The sequence below is a fragment of the Bolinopsis microptera genome, chromosome 4 (genome assembly GCF_026151205.1).
Source record: "Bolinopsis microptera isolate Bmic1 chromosome 4, MBARI_Bmic_1.0, whole genome shotgun sequence".
NCBI lineage: Eukaryota > Metazoa > Ctenophora > Tentaculata > Lobata > Bolinopsidae > Bolinopsis > Bolinopsis microptera.
Genome location: NC_087075.1, coordinates 8969293 through 8990510, shown reverse-complemented (window position 1 = coordinate 8990510; position 21218 = coordinate 8969293). Strand labels below are relative to the sequence as shown.

Genomic DNA, 21218 nt, shown 5'->3' with positions numbered 1-21218 from the left:
CGATAAGATATCGCTTAAATGCGGCCGGCAGTGAGTTGTAAACTTTGTCACACTATAAAAACGTGACGGAGTTTATATGGACCCCTTGTTGCCGTGTTTGACCAAATTTTCGAATTTCCAATTCATAGAATAGCTGTATATGACTATTATCTACATATTTAGCGACTTTTTTCCTTAAATGGTAGCACCATGTAAACTCCGTCACACATTTAAGAAATTTATATGAGGGATGTTTATGACATCCTGACAAGAAATGCCGAATAGTCTAGCATTATTTTGTGAGCTGAATGTGTTTGGAATTGTTCACATATTTCATTGTTATAGGCAAATACAAATACAGAAGGCAGAAATAGGTAAATTTAGTCACATAAATTTGTATGATATCTCAACATGTGTGAAATTGAGTAAATATTAGTATACCAACTTAAACACCCTATATTACGTACTATGGATCAATTAACAATATTCCAACCATACGCCGGTCATATAAATTATTATATGGCAGTGATATGTTAACATTGGATAAATTTCAACACCTGAACAGGGTAAAAATTTGTAAATTTCGTCACAAAAAAAATATTATAACTTTATTTGCTCCGTGTTGGCAAAATAACTAATTTATCGACATAGTGATGGTGATAAAGTAACATTATATACTAATTGAGGTATGATTCTTCAAAATAGGGGCAAGAAATGTAAATTTCGTCACATCAGCCATTGCATTAGTTAGATAGATTTTCTTTCATATCAACTGCCCTTATTATAGTTGGAATGGATTTATACAGGAAATATAGAAACCCATGCCCATTTTTCATCACATTGAAATTATACTGTTGGGGCAGGAAAAGTAAATTTCGTCACATTTCGGTAAATTAGTGATATCAAACTCAGCATTGTTAAACTTGAGTTCTGATTTGCTGAAAAATAACCTACCAATAATTCCTGGAAGAATATTGAATTCTAATCGGGGTATGGTTCTTCAAAATAGGGTCAAGAAATGTAAATTTCGTCACATACGTCATTGTAAAATTTAGATAGATTTTCTTTCACATCAACAGTCCTAATTATAGTTTGAAATGATTAATGCAGAGATAAAGGAAATATAGAAACCCATGCCCATTTTTCATCACATTGAAATTATACTTTTGGGGCAGGAAAAGTGAATTTCGTCACATTTCGGTAACTTAGTATAATTAAACTCAGAATTGTCAAACTTGAGTTCTGATGATCTGCTGAATAATAACCTACTTATAATTCCTGGAAGAATATTGAATTCTAATCGGGGTATGGTTCTTCAAAATAGGGTCAAGAAATGTAAATTTTGTCAAATACGTCATTGTAAAATTTAGATACACTTTCTTTCACATCAACAGTCCTAATTATAGTTTGAAATGATTAATTCAGAGATAAGGAAATATAGAAACCCATGCCCATTTTTCATCACATTGAAATTATACTTTTGGGGCAGGAAAAGTGAATTTCGTCACATTTCGGTAACTTAGTAAAATTAAACTCAGAATTGTTAAACTTGAGTTCTGATTTGCTGAATAATAACCTACTAATAATTTCTGGAAGAATATTGAATTCTAATCGAGGCATGTTTCTTCAAAATAGGGTCAAGAAAATATGTAATTTTCGTCACATCAGCCATTGCATTAGTTAGATAGATTTTCTTTCATATCAACTGCCCTTATTATTATTGTGACAATTTTTACATCAACTGCCCTTAACTTGAATCAGCTCTATCCGTGCATCGTCCTTATATACAGTTTTCCCGCCTTCCAAACCAAAATCAGATATAAATGATTTCGGCAATTCACCCAAAATTTTAAATTCCATATACATGATATAATGTGACAGAATTTACATCATTTCCCAATAAGTGCATGTATTTGCTAACTTTTCAAAACAACATATTTTAGGGCTATGATTGGTAGAGGACACCTCACAGTAGAAAAGAGGTATCGTATTCTGAGTTTACGAAATATTGCCTTAAAACCGTTCGATCCCTGCCCTTTAGCCAAATGTTGTATCATAATTGTTAGAATGACCTAATCTACTATATTTTAAACCAAAACAATGCTAATTGGGCAGCTATGGTTAACACAGTCACAAAAATGTGACATTTTTTACATTATAGTGCCTAAAAACAATAAATTGTATTTCTGAGCCGTGTATATGGAAGTATGGGTCACGTGGCTAATGTCCAGAACTTCTGAACACGTTATTTTTTTTGGTTTACCAATATCCTTAAACTTCAACATGAACGTGTCCATTTACGATTTCGTATCATTTTGTGACGATGTTTACATCAACTGCCCTATACTTCAATCAACTGTATCCGTGTATCGTCCTCATATAGAGTTTTCCCGCCTTCCAAACCAAAATCAGATATAAATGATTTCGGAAATTCACCCAGAATTTCAAATTCCATATAATGTGACAGAATTTACATCATTTCCCAATAGCCAAGTGCATGTATTTGTTAATTTTTCAAAACAACATATTTTAGGGCTATGATTGGCAGAAGAACCATCAAATAATGAGTTGAAAGGGTTTTGAGGACACCTTACAGTAGAAAAGAGGTCCCGTATTCTGAGTGTGACAAAGTTTACGAAATGTTGCCTTAAAGCCGTTCGATCACTGCCCTTTAGGCCTACATTGTATCATAATTGTTAGATTGACCTAATCTACTATATTTTAGACCAAAAAATGCTAATTGGGCAGCTATGGTAAACAATGTCACAAAAATGTGACATTTTTTACATGATAGTGCCTAAAAGCAATACATTTTATTTTTGAGCAGTGCATATGGGAGTATGGGTCACGTGGCTAATGTTCAGAACTTATGAACACGCTAGATTAATATATGTTAAAATTAAACCACTATCGTCAAAAACGCTGTTTTAGAAATTTACCAATTTCCTCAAACTTCAATGAACGTGTCCATATACGTATCAAGTTCTTTTAAAAACTAATTGCATTTATATGCAATTAGTTTTTGCTGAACTACAGAGGGACCTTAAACTTTTAGCATCTAGACCTTCCCCTGAATCATCCCCATCTACAGACTCATCTGAGCAGTTTCTGAAGAGCATCTCAGAACAACTCACCGCACTTTCTGCAAATGAGCCCACTGTAGCTGCAGGCATTGCTGAACTAAAACAGTCTATAAGTTCTATACAGCCATTGCATAACCCTGGTCCTTGCATTCCTCCCAACCTACCTCCTGCACAGCATCCTCGTCCTCCAGCACCACCTGTCCTTTTGCAGCCACCTCATCATGAGCAGAAACCTGTGGAACTGTTCAAAAACGATTTTATAGATCAGAAGACTGCGGAAGAACTAGTTGACCTATTTGATTTGAGCAGCACAGACTTCAAAATTGAAAACGAACGCTCCTGCCTATCATATGGGGAACGGTACGATTATCCTGGATCTAAGTCGTCCAAGACACCAAAGGCAATACCACCACCCTTGAGAAAACTCATCGACAGAATCAACAGTGAGTTTTGTTCAGGTGACCAACCTCAGGTTAACAGCTGTTTGGTGAATCGGTTTGACGGCACAAGCAGCACCTTGCCTAGACACTCTGATAACGAGCCTTCTATCCACCCGGAATCAAGTATCTTTACAGTCTCTCTTGGTACTGCATGTCATGTTTCTTTCTCTGATGCTAGTACAGGTATTGATGAGCACAAGCAACTATGTGGCCCAGGATCATTATATGTAATGACTCGTCGTAGCCAAGCACTGTTCCACCATCGTATCGATGCAGGCGAGATAACTGGGCTGCGCTACAGTATAACATTGAGATCAGTCAGTTCCCTGAATAGAAACGCTACATGTATCATTGGGGACTCGAACACCGGCGGACTGAAATTCGGTTCTGATCCTGCCAAGTCATTCGGCAAATGGCTTCCTGGAAAACGATTCTTTGCCCCAACTGTCGATAGCATTGATCCTTATGTGTCCTGTGGCTATAGAAACTGTGTTATATTGTGTGGGGTTAATGACCTGAAACAAACAGATGTAAAAAGCCAAAACGATATTGATATAATCTACAACCATCTAGTTTCAAAAATTGCCCAGATTCAATCTATTAATCCGGGTGTGCATGTATATGTTTGTCCAACAATTCCTTCTAAACGTGCTGATTTAAATAGAAAGCTTATATACTTTAACAGTTTGATTCGATGTAGGCTGCTCCCGTCCAATTTTGGTGTCAGTTATGTGGATGGATTTGATGAGTTCTGTGATAGGGATGGTCTCCTTGACCGCTCTCTCTCTTGCGACCTCAACAAATACCAAAAACCGGACTTCCTTCACCTCAACTGGAGGGGACTAGCAAAGTTAGGTCAATTTATTCGTAACACTGTTCTTCTCAGGATTAACGGTGGTATCGACAAAAGGAAGAGGAGGTCCACAAGGGTAGACGATAGATCCTACAGGGATGCGACTGCTGGAAGAGAAACTGGTCCTGTTGTTCCTGCTGCTGCTAGTCAGGGTCACGTGGATGGTTACCAACCATGACTCCCCTCATTAAGGAGGTATGTCCTGTCTGTTCTAAGAACATAGTCATCGGCCAAACAATAGTTGAATGTTTTCACTGTGACTGCATAATGCACCATAAATGCTATCGCAAATCAAATCCAAATAGCCAATCTAATGAGTTTTACTGTACTCGTTGTATCCATTTAGACAAGGTTAAATACAACCCATTTAAACTACTCACTGACAATGACGACGACGACAACAACCTAGACGAATACACAACCAAAATCTCAAATACTTTAAATGATTGTAACTCATACACTGCATCTGACCTTACAAATATTGTCTGCAACCAAGTAAAGAAACAATCATCTATTCTCTTTCAAAATATTGATGGAAATAAATCAAATTTTGACAACCTTGCCATTGAAACCTGTAGGTACAAAACAAAATTCTCCGTAATAGCCCTAGCTGAAACCAACACTGGAAAAGAATTAAGCAATCTATTTCAGCTCGACGGTTATAATAGTTACTATCAGGACACAGCACCTAACAAACAAAAGGGCACTGGAGTAGCCCTTTATGTTGACGATAAATTAAATGCTACTGTAATTGAGAATATATCACAAGTCACAGAACATCTAGAAATACTTGTCTTATCATTAAGTAACGAAGATCAACCTGTTAATGTAGGTGTTTTGTATCGTCCACCAAGTGGCTGTATTTCCCAAGCTCTAGTTGAACTTTCTAACCTTCTTGATCACATGCCGAAGTTTAGTTATCTAGCTGGAGACTTTAATATCGATCTTCATGATAAAGATAACAAAAATGTTCAAAAATATGAAGAAATATTATTCAGTAAAGGATTTTGTCCGTTAATATCTATTGTTACCCACGAAAAACCAGGCTGTAAAGCATCCTGCATAGATAACATTATTACTAACGATATTGAGAATGTGATTACTTCAGGCACCCTAAAAGAACGAATAACTCATCACTCACCTATTTTTAACACATTTAACTGGAATGTTGAAGTCAACTCTGAAAAAACTTCTTTTAAACAATATTACGACTTCTGTCAATCAAATGTTAACGGCTTCCTAGTGGATCTTGAAGATGAGCTTAAAACTAAAACAATCCATAACTTTACTGAATTCCATGACACTTACAAAAACTGCGTCGAAAAATCGTTTAAACTAGAGACCCCGAAAACCTCTAAGAGAACTGTTCAGGTTAACCCTTGGATAACTCCCGGTCTCATTTGCTCAATTAATAATCAGCATAAACTGTACGAAAATTGGGTTGAGATAAGAAATAGAAAATGTAAACTCGGGGAAACTGATAAAAAGGGCGGCATTTGCCAGTGCCCTGAATGCTCACTAAAACGTAGTCGCTACCTTATCTACAAAGAATACAGAAAAGTCCTAAAGAAAACACGTCAAACTGTGAAAACAGAATACTTCTCTGGTAAATTTGCTGAAAATAGCGGTGATAGTAAAAAGACCTGGGAACTAATAAATCGTATAAGAGGTAAACGGCGGCGTGAAATAAAGCCGCTGTTCACCATAGACAACGTTAAGATAACAAATAGAAGGATCATAGCAAACGAATTCAATAAATATTTTGTATCATTAGCCTCTGACCTAAATACCGCTTACAATGATCTTGGACAAATTAACATAAACAGTATACCTAGTTTCTATGATTATCTACCGCTTTCAAACACTTCCAGTATTTACATGCATGACTGCACAACAGACGAGGTTAGCAAAATCATATCTGAACTTAAAAATGGCAAGGCAAGTGACATACCGATTCATGTAATTAAGCAGTCCTCTAAAATAGTTACTCCTTTACTCACTGTACTGTATAACGAATGTATGAAAGATGGCATATTTCCAGATGACCTTAAAGTTGGAAGGATTAGTCCCATTTACAAGAAAGATAACCAGGAACTCCTTGAAAACTATAGACCTGTATCAACGCTAGCTGTGTTTGGTAAAATATTTGAAAAGATTATATTCAATAGATTATACAGCTTCTTTCATTCACAGAACTCCTTATATGAAAACCAGTACGGATTCCGTAAAAATCACTCGACCAGTTATGCCCTAAATTACTCAGTGAACCACGTAGAATCTTGCCTCAAGAAAAAACAACACGTTCTTGGAATATTTATTGATCTTAGTAAAGCCTTTGATACAATATCACATGAAAAGTTACTGCATAAGTTAGAAAATTATGGAATCCGTGGAAATGCAAATAACCTTATAGCAAGTTACCTGTCGAACAGATACCAGTATGTCTCGGTATTAGGTGAAGAATCCGAGAAACTTCCAGTAGTCTATGGAGTGCCGCAGGGGAGCTGTCTTGGTCCCTTACTTTTTATTATTTATATTAATGACATCCGTAACTCATCAATTATAGGAAAGTTTATACTATTTGCCGACGACACTAACATATTTATAGAAGACACATGTGTCAAAAGACTATACGAAAAAGGAAATGAAGTTCTATCATTTGTGTACAAGTATATGAAACTAAACTTATTACATATTAACATTAAGAAATGTTGTTTTATTCATTTTAAACCCTCACGGGCCAAAGAGGAAGTAGAAAATGACGAGAACATACTAACTTTAAATAATGTAGTTATTAAAAGAGTTCAAGAAGCTAAATTTCTAGGCGTTATTATTGACGACCAACTTAACTGGAAATCACATACGCAGTCACTTAACTCAAAACTTAAATGCGAAGTAGGAAAGCTGTGCAGAATACGACACATTGTCCCAAAGCAGTATTATAAGGATTTATATCATACTCTATTTGAATCACATTTAGGATTTGGAATATCTGTGTGGGGTGGTATTAGCAATAACCGACTTGAACCTATCTTTAAAACACAGAAAAAGTGTATAAGAATTTTGTTTGGGGATAGAGAAGCTTACCTAGAGAAGTTTAAAACGTGTGCCCGAACACGACCTGTTGATAAGCAAAGACTGGGGGTGGACTTTTACCAAAAAGAACACTCCAAGCCCTTGTTTAAAACCCACAGGTTGTTGACGGTCCACAATCTGTACAAGTACACTTGTCTCTTAGAACTATTCAAAATTAATAAGTTAGAGGAACCATTATCACTGTACTCATCATTTAACAGGTCACCACGACGAGAGGATTATTTCATTACATCACAACCATCCTCACAATTCATCTACCAATCATCCTACATGTGGAACAGCTGTCGACAAACATCAAGTAAGATAAGTTTTAATACTCCGACAAACGGGTTTAAGAATATATTGAAAATTGCCTTACGAGAATTGCAATTCAAGCATGATACACTTGATTGGTGTGAGCTTAATTTTGCCACAAATGAGCTCAAGTTCTGATTTATTTGAGTTACTAAAATGACCATATATCTTTTCTCATACATATAACCACTGCACTCCAACCAAAAACATTACTTACACCATACTCCACAAATGATATATATATATATACACAAACACACTAGTACCGAGCAATTGCACTGTAAAACATGCTCACGATACACTCAAAATTGGAAATATTCAACGGCTTGTATATGAAACTTACACTTACACTCAGTGTACACCCAGTGTTAACTAGTATTACACACTGGTAAACTCTACGTAACGCGCGAAAATAATAATTCTATGGCGTTTTCATTGTCACATCTCACGTCGACGGGATTAAACGCGCGCGCGCGTAACATCTTATCTTGCTGCTATCTCAACGAATAAACACACGACGACTTTGACAATTGACCGACGACTTAACGATTGTGAGTTATGACGGACTTAACTGTTTGGGTCAACTACTAAAACTGCATTGTATACTATCTTAATCATTATACTGGACATGAGATGACGAAGTATCTTGAGCAGCACTTTATACCTCCACTTAGAACTTGATTAGTCACGAACAATAGAATCATTATAAATCAATACAATAAAACATCTTGATCAATAAATGCCTAGCAGCACCAGACAGCAGCCGTGTACCTTTTTCGACTCCACGGAGTCCCTGATGGACTTTTGTTTACTTTTGTTAATAATTTGACCGCAACCTTTCTTTCTCGAAACACAAATCCTACTGTACTTCATTACAGTATTAAGATAATATAAAGCAAATCATGTGAATATATGACTACGAAATAGATCTATAGACTTGTCCATAATATTTAATACCGTATTGATGGTTTTGAATTTTGTATATATTGAATTTTAATGTGAAGCGTTTACTCTTCCCCCTCGGCAATTAATTAGAAAGTTAGATTAATGACAACAATTGCCAAATGACGTAGTAGATATAGATGTTCAATGTTGTAGAGTGATTTCAAGAGTAGTGGTCCACAGGGGCCCGAAAAAGCCGTACAGGCACTTGGGTCCTTATCCTTGTCACTAGTCCCAATTGGATTCACTTTACACAAAACATGAACGTTTACAATTTAGACGTACACATTGGCACGATATTTATTAGAAAGCAAACAGTATAAAATAATACGTGCGTGCGCGGCTTGAGCCGCGCCGCATAAAAATTTATGCGTTTAGGGGCTGGAGTACGCGTGTTTACAAATTAATGAATTGTTGCATTGTAAATATTTAAAGTTGACGATATATTATGATTTAATAGTAAATTTTTCAAAGCTGGCTTTGGACTTAGGTAAAATTATAATTTATTTATTTAAAAGAAAAAACCACGGATAGTTTTAAATTTACATAGTCGTATAACTATAATCAAGTTAATCCTGTTTTCAAGAATGCGCGGCTTTGGCGGCCAGTTATTGACTTGTACATAAAATTGAATTTTAAATAGAATTGTGAATGTATTAAAATTTAAAACTTTCAAAACGGAGGCTTATAAATATTATTATATTATGATTGTAAAATAAAGGATAAAATTTTAAATTTGTTTCACTAAAAAATTTGTTTCACTATATAAATGCAATAATAGATGTTGCAGCCGAAACAATATGACATATAGTTAAATCTAGAAGTTGTGTTTACAGTTTAACAACCCATGTTTATGATAATTATTATATTCCTATCACTAGATCGTTGCTCTGTTAATTCACAGAGCAACAATCTGGAAGAGTTTGACATCGTCAATCAATTATATCCACAATTATCATATATAGTGTTTCTCAAACCCACATTTCAGACATGAAACATGGTTGGAGGCCGTACGTTCAACCACGAACCTTGCTTCGCGTGCATGATCAAGCTTGCTTCACTTTGAGATCGTTAACGGGTGATATTTGTAAAATAATTAGGCTGCCAGACTTTGGGGCCGAAGTGATATGATCCACCATATACGTCATCAAGTAATTAACATGCAAGCTTGAAGCTTGTGGCGTATAATTAGTGATGTGATCCATGGATTGAATATAATTGACCTAGAAATGGGCTAGATCTGGGGTAAAGTTCATATGACAACTCTGCACACAGAAGCTACAAATTAAGAAGTGAACATGTTTTAAATTGAGACAATGTATTGGCTGGTTATAAAATGTTAAATCGATTAATAATATAATACTTCAGAATACAACAAATTACTCAATATTATTACCAAAGTATTTCGCAACAGCGAACAAGTACTCAATCTTTGTTGGGTATGTCGTGTAGAAGGAACAAAGGTCGTACAGAATACTGCTGGAAATCCTCTTCTTTTTGGAAGGAGTCTTTCCAACAGCAAGCCGATCCAGATGGTAATCTGTAACAACCTGTTGCTCCTTGATAGCACGAAAATATTCTTGAACAGAGGGCTTTGGGCGATTCACTCGGGTTTTGAAACCTCTGTGAAACCCCTCCACCATGTTAGAGGTCCGAGGGAACTCCGGATCCTGAAGAATACTGGCGAAATGATTCCAGAACTCTAAAGGATATGTGGGAGGAACCCTCACCTCACTGTCTACAATGGCTGACCCTAAGTAAGTTTTCTCGAAATAATTCACTACAACCATCAACTCAGGATAGTTAGATTGGATGTAGAAAGTTATTTCAAAGAAAGCCTCCTCAACATCAGCTATTGGGACAAAAGCTAAAAAAGCAACCAGCCTTGCGGCTCTCGCAAAAATCTTATCCTTAAAATATCTAACTTTAAATTTTTTGCTGATGTTCTTCTGAACAGACTGACAGAGATGGAAGTAACAATTGGCAACGTCCCATCCTGGCAGAATGTCCCGAAATGAGTCTATAACAGCTTTTTCAAAATCTATAAGAACAGTACCAGTGTCAGTTGGACAATTCTGGTCAAAGAAATACTTAATCACACTCAAAACATAACTATAGGTGTCTCCTTTCTTATCACCAGTCAAAATATAAACTAATGGTAGACATTTGTTTTCTATCACCGAATGTATGGTGTAACTTTGGGGAAATATGCTATGATTCTCACATCTCGGTCAGTCTTCCCATCAAAGAGGATAAATGGTTCTTCTTCTCTGAAACCGTTGAGGAACTTGGAGAAGGTAGGCATGACTGTTGATAGAATTAAATGCGATACTACTACCTTCTATCACCCAATATTTATACCTAGAACACTAGATCGGCTCACTCCCCTTGCAAGCCTTTGACACGTACGTCTCACATCCCTTGATACGAGAACCCCCCTTTAGCAAGAGCTCCCGTCCCTTATGTGATCTACGAGTCGAGCAGTCAGATCATGTTTACTTCTTAATGAACAGCTATGTTGTACAGAATTGACATGTGAACTCTACCCAGTATCTAGCCTATTTCTGGGCCAATTAAATTCTACAGATGGATCACATCACTAATTATACGTCACTAATTGGTGACGTGATCTGACTCCTCTTTGGGGGCCGGATCAGTTTTCGGCCCCAAAGTCTCCCAGTGAATAATTATACCAAATATTGACCGTCAATAAATCCAAATCGGCGGCAAATCCAACTCGGCTAAATCATAAACAAATAAAGTATTATATGTGGTTGCTCTATCCAGAGCTTACTGGGCGGCGCTCAGCCTGTCATTCCGCCGAATCTTTATTCGGGCTGAGTGAATTACGACTTCCATCGCCCTGAAAAAAGTGCGAATGCTCATTGGATGTTAGAGCGCACGTGACTCGCATTCACGTGATCGTTCAGAACCAATTACAGCCGCGCAAAAGATCACGTGCACGCCAACTACAAACTACCAATAAGAAAGAAGTGACGTATGCGCTACAAGAGCCGCGCGCTGAGTTAGATTGTAAAATCTGATTATTTGATTGTCAAATCGCATAAACGCGCCTAATTGCGCGTTTTAGAGGGTTCAATTACGCCAGGCTGTGTTTATGAACATAAAAGCCTGGGGTCCTCAGGTAATCCAGAGCCCTCTCGCTTGCAGTGGTATATAGAGAGCGACCGTTAAACAAGCGCGTCACGCATTAATTGTCGATGTCAATTCATTGCAGCTCGGCGCGGCACAGTAGCGCATCTCGCCGATCTAGCGAGAGGAGCCTCATTGAGTGCGCGGCACAGTACCGCATCGCGCTACAAGTCACGCAGTACGGGTAAACTCATGGCTAGGTGAGGGCTTGGGTTAGAGCAATAGTAAGCCCATTTCAATCTATTCCACTTCAAATAACATAAGTTACTTTAATTGCCTAACCCTAACTCTAACCCTAACCTTACTCGTAAAATATTTGTTTCAAATATTAGGACCGCGTTGAAGAATCCAACTTTGAACTCAACACGCGTTTTGGTAAGTTATAAACCTGCAAACCTTACCTGGCCTGGGGACCCCAGGCTATAATGTTCATAACCCTAACCCTAACATTACCCCTAGCTTGCTAGCATGCTTGATTCACAGTGTTAATCTTTCGCAGTTCGGTGATGCCCAATAGTGTATTTTGCCGATCTACTGTGGTTGCGATAAACATCATTTGACAAGCACGCGCGTGCACGGCGCGGTCCAATAGTGCATTGCTTGCACTACAAGTTACATGTTAGTCTATTGCTCGCTTCTCTCGCGTACATGAATCTTGAAAAGAGCACACAGGGATTGGCGAGTCATGGCTGACGTAAATATGCACGTAAACCCTTACTGGTATGGGCGGCGCTCAGCCTGTCATTCATCATTCCGCTGAATCTTTATTATGAACATAATGATAAATATAATTATATAATTGATGATAGCCTGGGGTCCCCAGGTGAGTTGCTTTAACCAAAGCCCTCTCGCTTGCAGTAGCGCGCGACCGCCGGAGGCGGTCTTGTGAAACAAGCGCGTCACGCAGTACGCGTAGGCACATGGCTATGTGAACCAGGTGAGTAAACCCTGACCCTATTATATACTATACTAGCCCTTGCTCTATCCAGGGCCCTCTCTGTACTGTGTACTGCTCTGATCGCTTCCAGTAGCGCGCTTGCTCTATCCAGAGCCCTTGCGCTTGCAATAGCGCGCGCCCGCCTCACGGTTTTCTTGACTTGTGAAACAAGCGCGCCCGAAGTGGCGCGAAAGCACATGGTTAGGTGAATACTATAGCCCTACCCTATCCAATATACAATAACTAGACTGGGGTTTACCTGGGGACCTCAGGCTATCATGTTCATAAACAATAAAACAACAGAGATTAGGCGGAATGACAGGCTGAGCGCGGCCCAGTAAGACTGGGGTGGGTTTCTTTTTTTTTTCGTTTGTAAAGAAGGACAAAAATTAGCGAGTTTCGTCTTAGCGCCATATTGAGTGACGTTCCATAAACAATAAATGACGTGCCATTACATGACGCGCCACAAGTGCATTATGGAGCCACAAGTGGCTGTAATATAATGTCTGATGATTGGATATGCTCAAACACACCATTAATGATTAATACTATAATACTAATACTATAATACTAAATAAAAGTCTGCTGTTTTATTTAACGAAAACAATAATTTTTCTGGAGAACAGAAATTAACATGCATGATGCACTATTTTGTATTTCAATCGGTCGTTTTGATGTAATTTTCACAAGTCTTCTTATCTTAATATTATGTCTACAACAAATATAAGTATAACAAGGGTATTAATTGACTAGTCCGAATGCAGAAACCTACTTCAAAAGCAAAAAGGGCGCCTTCATACAAGTTTATCACTTCTACAATTTTATTTCAAGAATACGGGTTTCCTTAACTCTTTACACTTTAATTGACAACAATTTTTCTCTTTAAAGGAAGTCCTACCGGTACGTTTTGAAACCACTACAATTCAGTGATTAAACCTTGAAATTTATATCAAAGGCAAAATAAGCACTCTCACACTTTCAAGTAGATTTGAAAAAATTACCATTTATTTGGTTTTTAAACTACAACTTTTTGTGACGGAGTAGAGCGCGAGAACAATAATTTACAAAATGTAGAACTTATTTTCTTGAAATATTTGTCAAGATATCATGTGGACAAAATAACTTAGGACCGATTTTGAAATTTTAACATTTTTTATAAAATAATAACGTTACTTCTAAAAAAGTTGTCCATGCCAAGATAATAAATTGTGGTTAAACTAAAATAAACCGAGGTGGAATACCCGCTCATTCCATTATAAAACAAGCCATGTACAATGTACAATGTACAATGGTACATCTATAGTGTATAGTGCGCCGATTTTTCAGAGGTTTTCAGTTAGATCATCTGATCAAAATACACATAACATCAATCCCACTTTCAATCAATTCTAGCCTAGTAGTATCGGGCACAAGACTCTCTAATGGACCCTCTAATATAATTATCGGAGATCTCAACCGCCGATTAGAAATCGGTGCACTATAACATTATTATACAACTAAACTGAGTCCGACAAATTGAGAACAGTGTGAAACAACTGTCAATGTGACCATCTCAAATCGGGTTATTGATTAATTAATTAATTGATTAACATTAACTTTTATCAGTGTTATATATTAGCAGAAATAATCGGCAATATTTCAAACTCACACTTCTCAATTAGTAGAAAATGTATTATCAGTCACATTCCTTACACTCCTGTTAAGAAACGCGCGAAAGTAACAGAATAGCTAGTATGTTTAGAGTTCTAGCTAGTAAATTTAGAGTCCTAGTTGATAGATTAGATCTGTCAGCAGACAAGACCCTCGATCTCGTCTGAATCGTCAGTGTTTAGCTTTACTATCTCTTTGTTGAAGTAATTCTGAAACATTTATATCATATATGCGATATTACAAAATATTTGTATGCGATACTATAGAACATTTAAAAGTTGTAGGGAGGGGGGCGCAAACCCATGCCCACCTCCCCCAACATCTGGTCAAATGGGCATGGGAATTGATGGGCAAAGCCCTAAAAGCAACTACAACTTAAGTTATGATAAAAAATAAACATCAGGTCATCGTGTTGGCAAACATACCTACAGCCCCCCCCCCTCGAGTACACTGTATATACAATTTAAATTCGTGTACCTGAATCTGTTTGATCATCCTTAGGGTTTCCGCGTTGTCCACAAAGTTAATAGCTATACCCTTCTTACCAAACCTTCCAGTCCGACCTATTCGGTGTAAATAGGTTTCCATATCTGGGGTCCCTGAGATTATTCACTGTGTTAGATGTGTGATAAACTGTGGTAGAGATATGTTAGAAATATCAAATATGTAAGAGATATGCTAGAAATATGTTAGAGCTGTGTCTTACAACTGCAGTGTAAAATGAGGGTCACACCGTTATGTAATAGATAGAAACAGTTAAGCAAGACGAAAATGAAAACAGATACTGAAGTAATGTGGAACTACCTGAACCATGGACAATAGGCAGATCGAAGTTAATAACAACTGTGACCTGCTCGATGTCGATCCCACGTGCACAAACGTTAGTGGTAATCAGAACTTTCTCTCTTCCCTCGCGGAACCTGGGGTATAGGTGGAGGTTACAACAGAGTCTTGCAGTGTGACGTCATGTCACGTGGTTTGACGTCATATCACGTAGTATAAAGTCATGTCACGTGGTATAAAGTCATGTCACGTGGTGTCACGTCATGTCACGTCACGTGGTTTGACGTCATGTCACGTGGTATGAAGTCATGCCACGTGGTGTGACGTCATATCACGTAGTATAAAGTCATGTCACGTGGTATAAAGTCATGTCACGTGGTGTGGTATATTACCTGTTTAATGTAACCAGCCTATCCTCTATAGAGATATCTGATGTTAACATAGCCACTGCATGACCATCTTCAGCCATCTTCTTCAACAACCATGTAGCTGTTGTTTTCATCTGAAAATGCCATGATGATGATGACGTCACAGTAGATGCTTGGTAAGATTAAAAACGGTGTTCATTTTCTTTGAGGATGATTTGAGGTTAAGGGGGGGGGGGGGGGGGGGGGACAGGTGGAACGTGTCCAGATAATGGTTACCCTAGAACTTTGATAGAACTTTTAAGAACTTACATACCGTAGTGGTTCACTATAGACAGAGACTGATAAAGAAATCAGCCAGTCATTATTCTTCGGTATTTAACATATTTTGGTAATTTAACATACAAATAACGGGCCCACACAGGTTTATTGTTCAAGGCCTATAATTTTTTGTAATTTTACAGATTGTTTTCTTTGTGTTACACAGTTAAAAAGCTCTGACACTGCACGCACCTTACAGAATATCATAGTCTGTCCGATTGTTATTGTACCGTAGATGTTACACAGGGACTCGTACTTCTCACTCTCGTTGTTGCACATCACCTGAAGGAAGAGCAATTAATTAGCTAATTGAATAAATGATAAATTAGATAATTCGCAGATTAACTTAATGTTGAATCAAAGTATTACACGGTAAGGAATTAAAGGAGATAAACTAAACACCAAGTAAAAACCAAGTAAAAACCAAGTAAACTCAAACTAATCTTACATAGAACTGTTTGATGGTGTCTAAAGACTGTTCTTCTCTTTTCAGTTTTATCAGTATTGGGTCTGGTATGACAGTCTGAGCGAATCTCATGACATCTTCCTCGTATGTTGCGGAGAAGAGAAGACATTGACAGCGAGGATCTAGCGTTCTGAAAGGATGAAAATATGTAAGATATGTGATAATATGTAAGATATGTGAAATATGTAAGATATGATGTGCAAATAAGCTCTAGACCCTGGCCGGAAATACGGTTCACGTACTGTAGTGCGACACGTACCCTAGTGCGAAACCTCCAAGATCGACACTGTCGCACTAGAGTACGCTACCTGGATCGTAGTGCGACACGTACCCTAGTGCGACAGAGAATTTTCAAGGCCGACACTGTCGCACTACAGTGCGCTACTTGGACTGTAGTGTCACTCATGACAGATTGAGGGTCGACTCCAAATGCAAGGAGCTCATCCAAGAGGGCTTCATAATGAGCCTGTGTCTTTCCGGGGAGTAAGCCGAATGCAAGGCGAATTCAGTGCATCGCCAGTAGGTCTTGTCGTCGCGCTTCTTATCCAGGAAGTAGCGGTATCCGTCGTGGATAACGTTTCTTGAACCAGTAGTGCGTCCAGAAATGAAGATGATTGAAGAAGACATGTTGATGTTGTTCGATGCTTTGGTAGAATCATCGTGACCTTATATATGGCCCAAGCATATGTACTTGTTATCCCAATCGGAGATATACGATGCGTGTAATAGGAAAGAGGATCATATGCTGCTTACGAGTTACCCGGTGGATCACACACTGCATACGTGGCTTGAACTGACCCGAAGGAATTATGATCAGTGGATCACTTCGAAACACATGATGTGAACCGACGAATCGTATTCGCAAGATCACTTCAAAATAAGTGACGTGAACCGACCCGACAAATCCATAAAAAGGATAGGATGTGACCTGAACTTGGAAATAAGTCAGGATATTTTGTCGCACTAGAGTACGCTACCTGGATCGTAGTGCGACACGTACTGTAGTGCGACAGAGGGTGTTTTTGTCGGACTTCGCACTAGAGTACGTGTCGCACTAGAGTACGTGTCGCACTACAGTACGATTACCGGAAATACAAAGAAGAAAATCTCAGTGTTATCGACTGATGCAATCAGACCGTAGATGGCGTGATGACCATGAAGATGCCGGCTTTTTAACTCCTCGATAGGTTCAAATATCAGATATATTGATTTCTGTTTCTTGAAAACTGAGAATCTTAATCTCTCTAGACTCCAGCAGACAGCCTATCTCCTATTGCCGGGCTAGAAGTAACCAAAGAAAACTAGTAAAATACAACTTGCCAAAAACGTTTTCGCACCCCGCTTTCCAAACTTACGTCTTACATTCTCAATAATTAACAAACAAACAGTTAATAAACTAACTTCTTGATTAACTTAATCAATGAACTAACTTCTTAATTAACTTAATTAATAACTAACTTCTTTATACGGATGCTCTGCTCCTGATGGCCCTGCTGGGAAACCATAACATCAGCCTCATCCAACACAAACACTCTCAACTGCCTCGGATCAAAGAACTTCAGTTTGAAGACCCAGTCAACTGTGGTTCCCGGGGTTCCCACTATAATGTGGGCTCCTATCCTTGTGCCTCGTGCATCTGAAGAGATAAGGGGTCAGGTGACGTTGTTTCACGTGCTATGACGTCATATAAGATAGTGCCGCCCAATACAATATTTAAAAGTTCTACAAATTTAAGAAATGGTGAAAAAACAGCTAGGTTGATATCTTATCGTACAGTTTTCTACAACTATCGACGGCTTCTTGAGGCAGAGATCCGAATTACAGAAAAACAGTCAGAAGCGTCTGATTTCTCTGTCCAATATGTTAGATGAAGGTGCCACAAAATTGGTCAGGAGCTTTGTCACATTGATAGTTTCACAATTTGCTTAAAAAGCATCCTTCTCTTGACTGCAATATGTATCCCACGTTTCAACTTGGTCTCAGTTCTTAAATAAACTTCTGCATAGTTTTATCCTTTTTGCCTCGACATATTATATAATATTTCCACTTTATATACCACTTTATGAACAGATGAACACCACTTTATGAACAGATGAACATTTAGTTACTTATTTGGGAGTTACGAAACGCCGTCGCGTGCGGTTCATTCAACTCGCGCGAAATCAAAAATGTGAAGATTTAGAGGCTTGTCGTGTTTTTGTGTCTGCGCGCGTTACGTATACGTGAATTTACCCGCTAATTTGCCACTGCGCCAGCATGGCCAAGTTACGACACATTTCTTAAACTTACATCTTTTGCCTCTGATAGCATGTTCCACCACTATCTCTGTTCTGGATGCCATCCTCTGTAACACTTCCCCGATTTGTAATGCTAGCTCGTACGTTGGTGCTAAAATTAGAGCCTGAGATTTTGGGAGGATTCTTTTGAGTGATAATAAAACGGTTTACACGTTACACGCAGCAAAATGCCTTGTGACTAAAAATGTACAGCCCATGGCACTGAATTGTTTATTTCATTCCTCAAACTAAAGGAAAAGTATTGAGAAATAATCAGGCTAATTTATGAGCAAAACGTTACTTCAACCTTTTGCCTATTTTCGAACCCACAAAATCAAAATATCATTACCTGTGGATATTTAGCAGCCTCATCTATCCTGGATAAAGTAGCCAGAACGAAAGCTGCTGTTTTCCCTGTCCCACTTTGTGACTGAGCAATCATGTTCTGGGGCCTGAAATATTTACTGATAAACTGCTGAATAAAATTTGACTTTAATTAATTATTAATTAACGTAGTCTCCAGAATAAGGGGTTTTTCAAGGACCAAGGTATGTAAAATTCTATCCTGATTCTTATATTCCTTAGTATAGTTCACATCTGAATTTCATACTCCACTGCAAAGTCCCATTTACCTGTCCCCAACCCCCACCCCCAACCCTGCACACCCCACCTCTAAATAACGAGAGGCTCCTTAAAGTTGCCAGTACTCTTCCTATCGCCCTCCGTGGTACCCCTCCCCCTCTCCTTCTCCAACTCCACCGCCTGGGGCTCGGTCCGCTGGCTGCCCCGTGACTTTATGAAGTACCAACAACGAAATAGGATGAGCAGGACTACAAATGCTGCGATTGTGTAAACACAGAGGGAGATGAACCGCTGCCCCTTATCGTCCATTTGTCATTAGACTGTGGGTATTTAGTGGTGGTAGGGACTGGTAGTTTATAAAGAGTAACAGGTACTTGTTAACAGGGGATAGTCGAGGCACAAAGATCAGCAATTATACAGGGGTATGGTTTCAAACTATTTCAAATGAGTCTTAGAGTTGAATAATAAAAGTAAACTTAAAACAACTTTACCATCACAAAATAATATATTTAATGACAAAGTAACGGTATCAAGGCAGTTACAAGGCAGTTACAAAGCAAGGATTGAGTTTAAGGGGAAATGAGAGCAATATATCCTCCGAGAACAGGTCTAACTTTTAATAAATCCATGAAGTAGAATTTTATTGCTTTTCTGTCGCAGTATGAAGGTTTTATTAATTCATTTACGTGTTGAGTGCCAGTTTTATTGAAAAGTTGATTTATTTATAGACCTTTTAGAATGTTCGGGCTCATGTATCTGCAGAATATGTATTTGAATAATATTTTATCAACTTTTACTTCAATCTTATCAAAAATGTCATTATCCCCGTCATAATGAGGCCATATTTGACGTATTCTGACGAATCAACATGCCGGTCATTCTCCCCGAACAGAGAATCTCAGGTTCAAGATCAAACTAAACAGTAAAATAAAATAAGAATGGAATTTTGTAAAAACTAACTTACGGATCACACATGAGCATGGGAAGAGCTGTCTCCTGAATCTTACTAGGCTTGTTGAACCCCATACCATATACACCCTCTAACAGAGATGTCTTCCTGGAGTGACATTATCTTCGTTAAGGGAATTATACCTCAATAGGAAGGGCATGCACATAGATTATGTAATTGTGATTTTGTAGAACGGGTCAATATTGTGGGATATGGAAAATTGCCAGAACTAAACGCTTTTAATTGACTTAATTTACTGTATAATATCACTTGGTTTAATAAACCTTCTAAAAAGTAAATCATTAAAACTTATTAAGATCTCACAGTTTGAGCTCCTCAAATGTTTTTACAGAGTATAGGGGTGAGTTAGGGTCCCGCTGCTGGATCTCTACTTCCGTTTTCGACTCAACTAGCTGACTCCGCAATACTTTTGTAAAGAAGGAGTTCTCTGCTTTCAACTTCTCTGAACAGTTGAAGGAGTATTGAATGGAAATCAGGATTAATTTTAAATTATAAAGTTATTAACAATATGTTCGCTAAAATATTGGATGAAATATTAACAGAAAAAAAAACAGGCAAACTTCTCTGCTTTCAACTTCTCTGAACAGTTAAAGAGTTAAGGGGTTATCGAATGGAAATTTGATTTTTAATTTTTAATTCACGCTAAGTTATCGACAAAATTTTCGCTCAAAGGTGGATGAAATATTAGAATATTTTAAACAGGCAAAAAAACTGACCAGGGTCCTCAGAGGGATTTTCAGGTGTGTTCTCTGTAGCAACAGCAGCAGCAGCAACAGCAGCAGCTGCAGGGGCAGGGGGTGTTGGTTCCTCTGACTTGTTACTGTCTTCTGTGATGTGTATCTTATCTACCTCCTTCGCTATCGCCACATCTGTTTCCTCTAATAGGTTGGCCCAGTCCGCCATTTTTAAAACCCTGGCCCTGGCTTACATAAGTAGTTTATTTTAATTAAGTTTTCGGTAAAAATTGATGTAAGTTTTTGAGCAGAGAACATTTTTTAAGTCGCACTGTCGCTGATCGATAGTCGTGA

At 38.1% G+C, this 21218-nt stretch overlaps 1 protein-coding gene across 1 annotated transcript; it reads right to left on the bottom strand.

Moving 5' to 3' along the window:
* Positions 1 to 13387: 13387 nt before the first annotated feature.
* On the bottom strand, positions 13388 to 21122 carry LOC134813872 (ATP-dependent RNA helicase DDX19A-like). Its single transcript, XM_063821765.1, has 12 exons — positions 20907 to 21122; positions 20494 to 20632; positions 20185 to 20277; positions 18988 to 19090; positions 18652 to 18763; positions 17821 to 17998; positions 16345 to 16492; positions 16089 to 16178; positions 15603 to 15712; positions 15232 to 15347; positions 14905 to 15026; positions 13388 to 14636 (listed from the first exon to the last, which is right to left on the bottom strand). The coding sequence occupies exons 1-12, from the start codon at positions 21091 to 21093 to the stop codon at positions 14565 to 14567; spliced, it is 1470 nt and encodes a 489-aa protein (XP_063677835.1). The 5' UTR covers positions 21094 to 21122; the 3' UTR covers positions 13388 to 14564.
* Between the last annotated feature and the right edge of the window lie 96 nt (positions 21123 to 21218).

Bases quoted from the DNA above. Each gene is read 5' to 3' on its own strand.
- LOC134813872 (XM_063821765.1), bottom strand. From the start codon at position 21,093: ATGGCGGACTGGGCCAACCTATTAGAGGAAACAGATGTGGCGATAGCG. The intron at 15,348-15,602 runs GTAATATACCAC...CCTATACCCCAG, and splicing joins AGGCTGGTTACATTAAACAG to GTTCCGCGAGGGAAGAGAGA. The intron at 15,027-15,231 runs GTAGTTCCACAT...GAATAATCTCAG, and splicing joins GCCTATTGTCCATGGTTCAG to GGACCCCAGATATGGAAACC.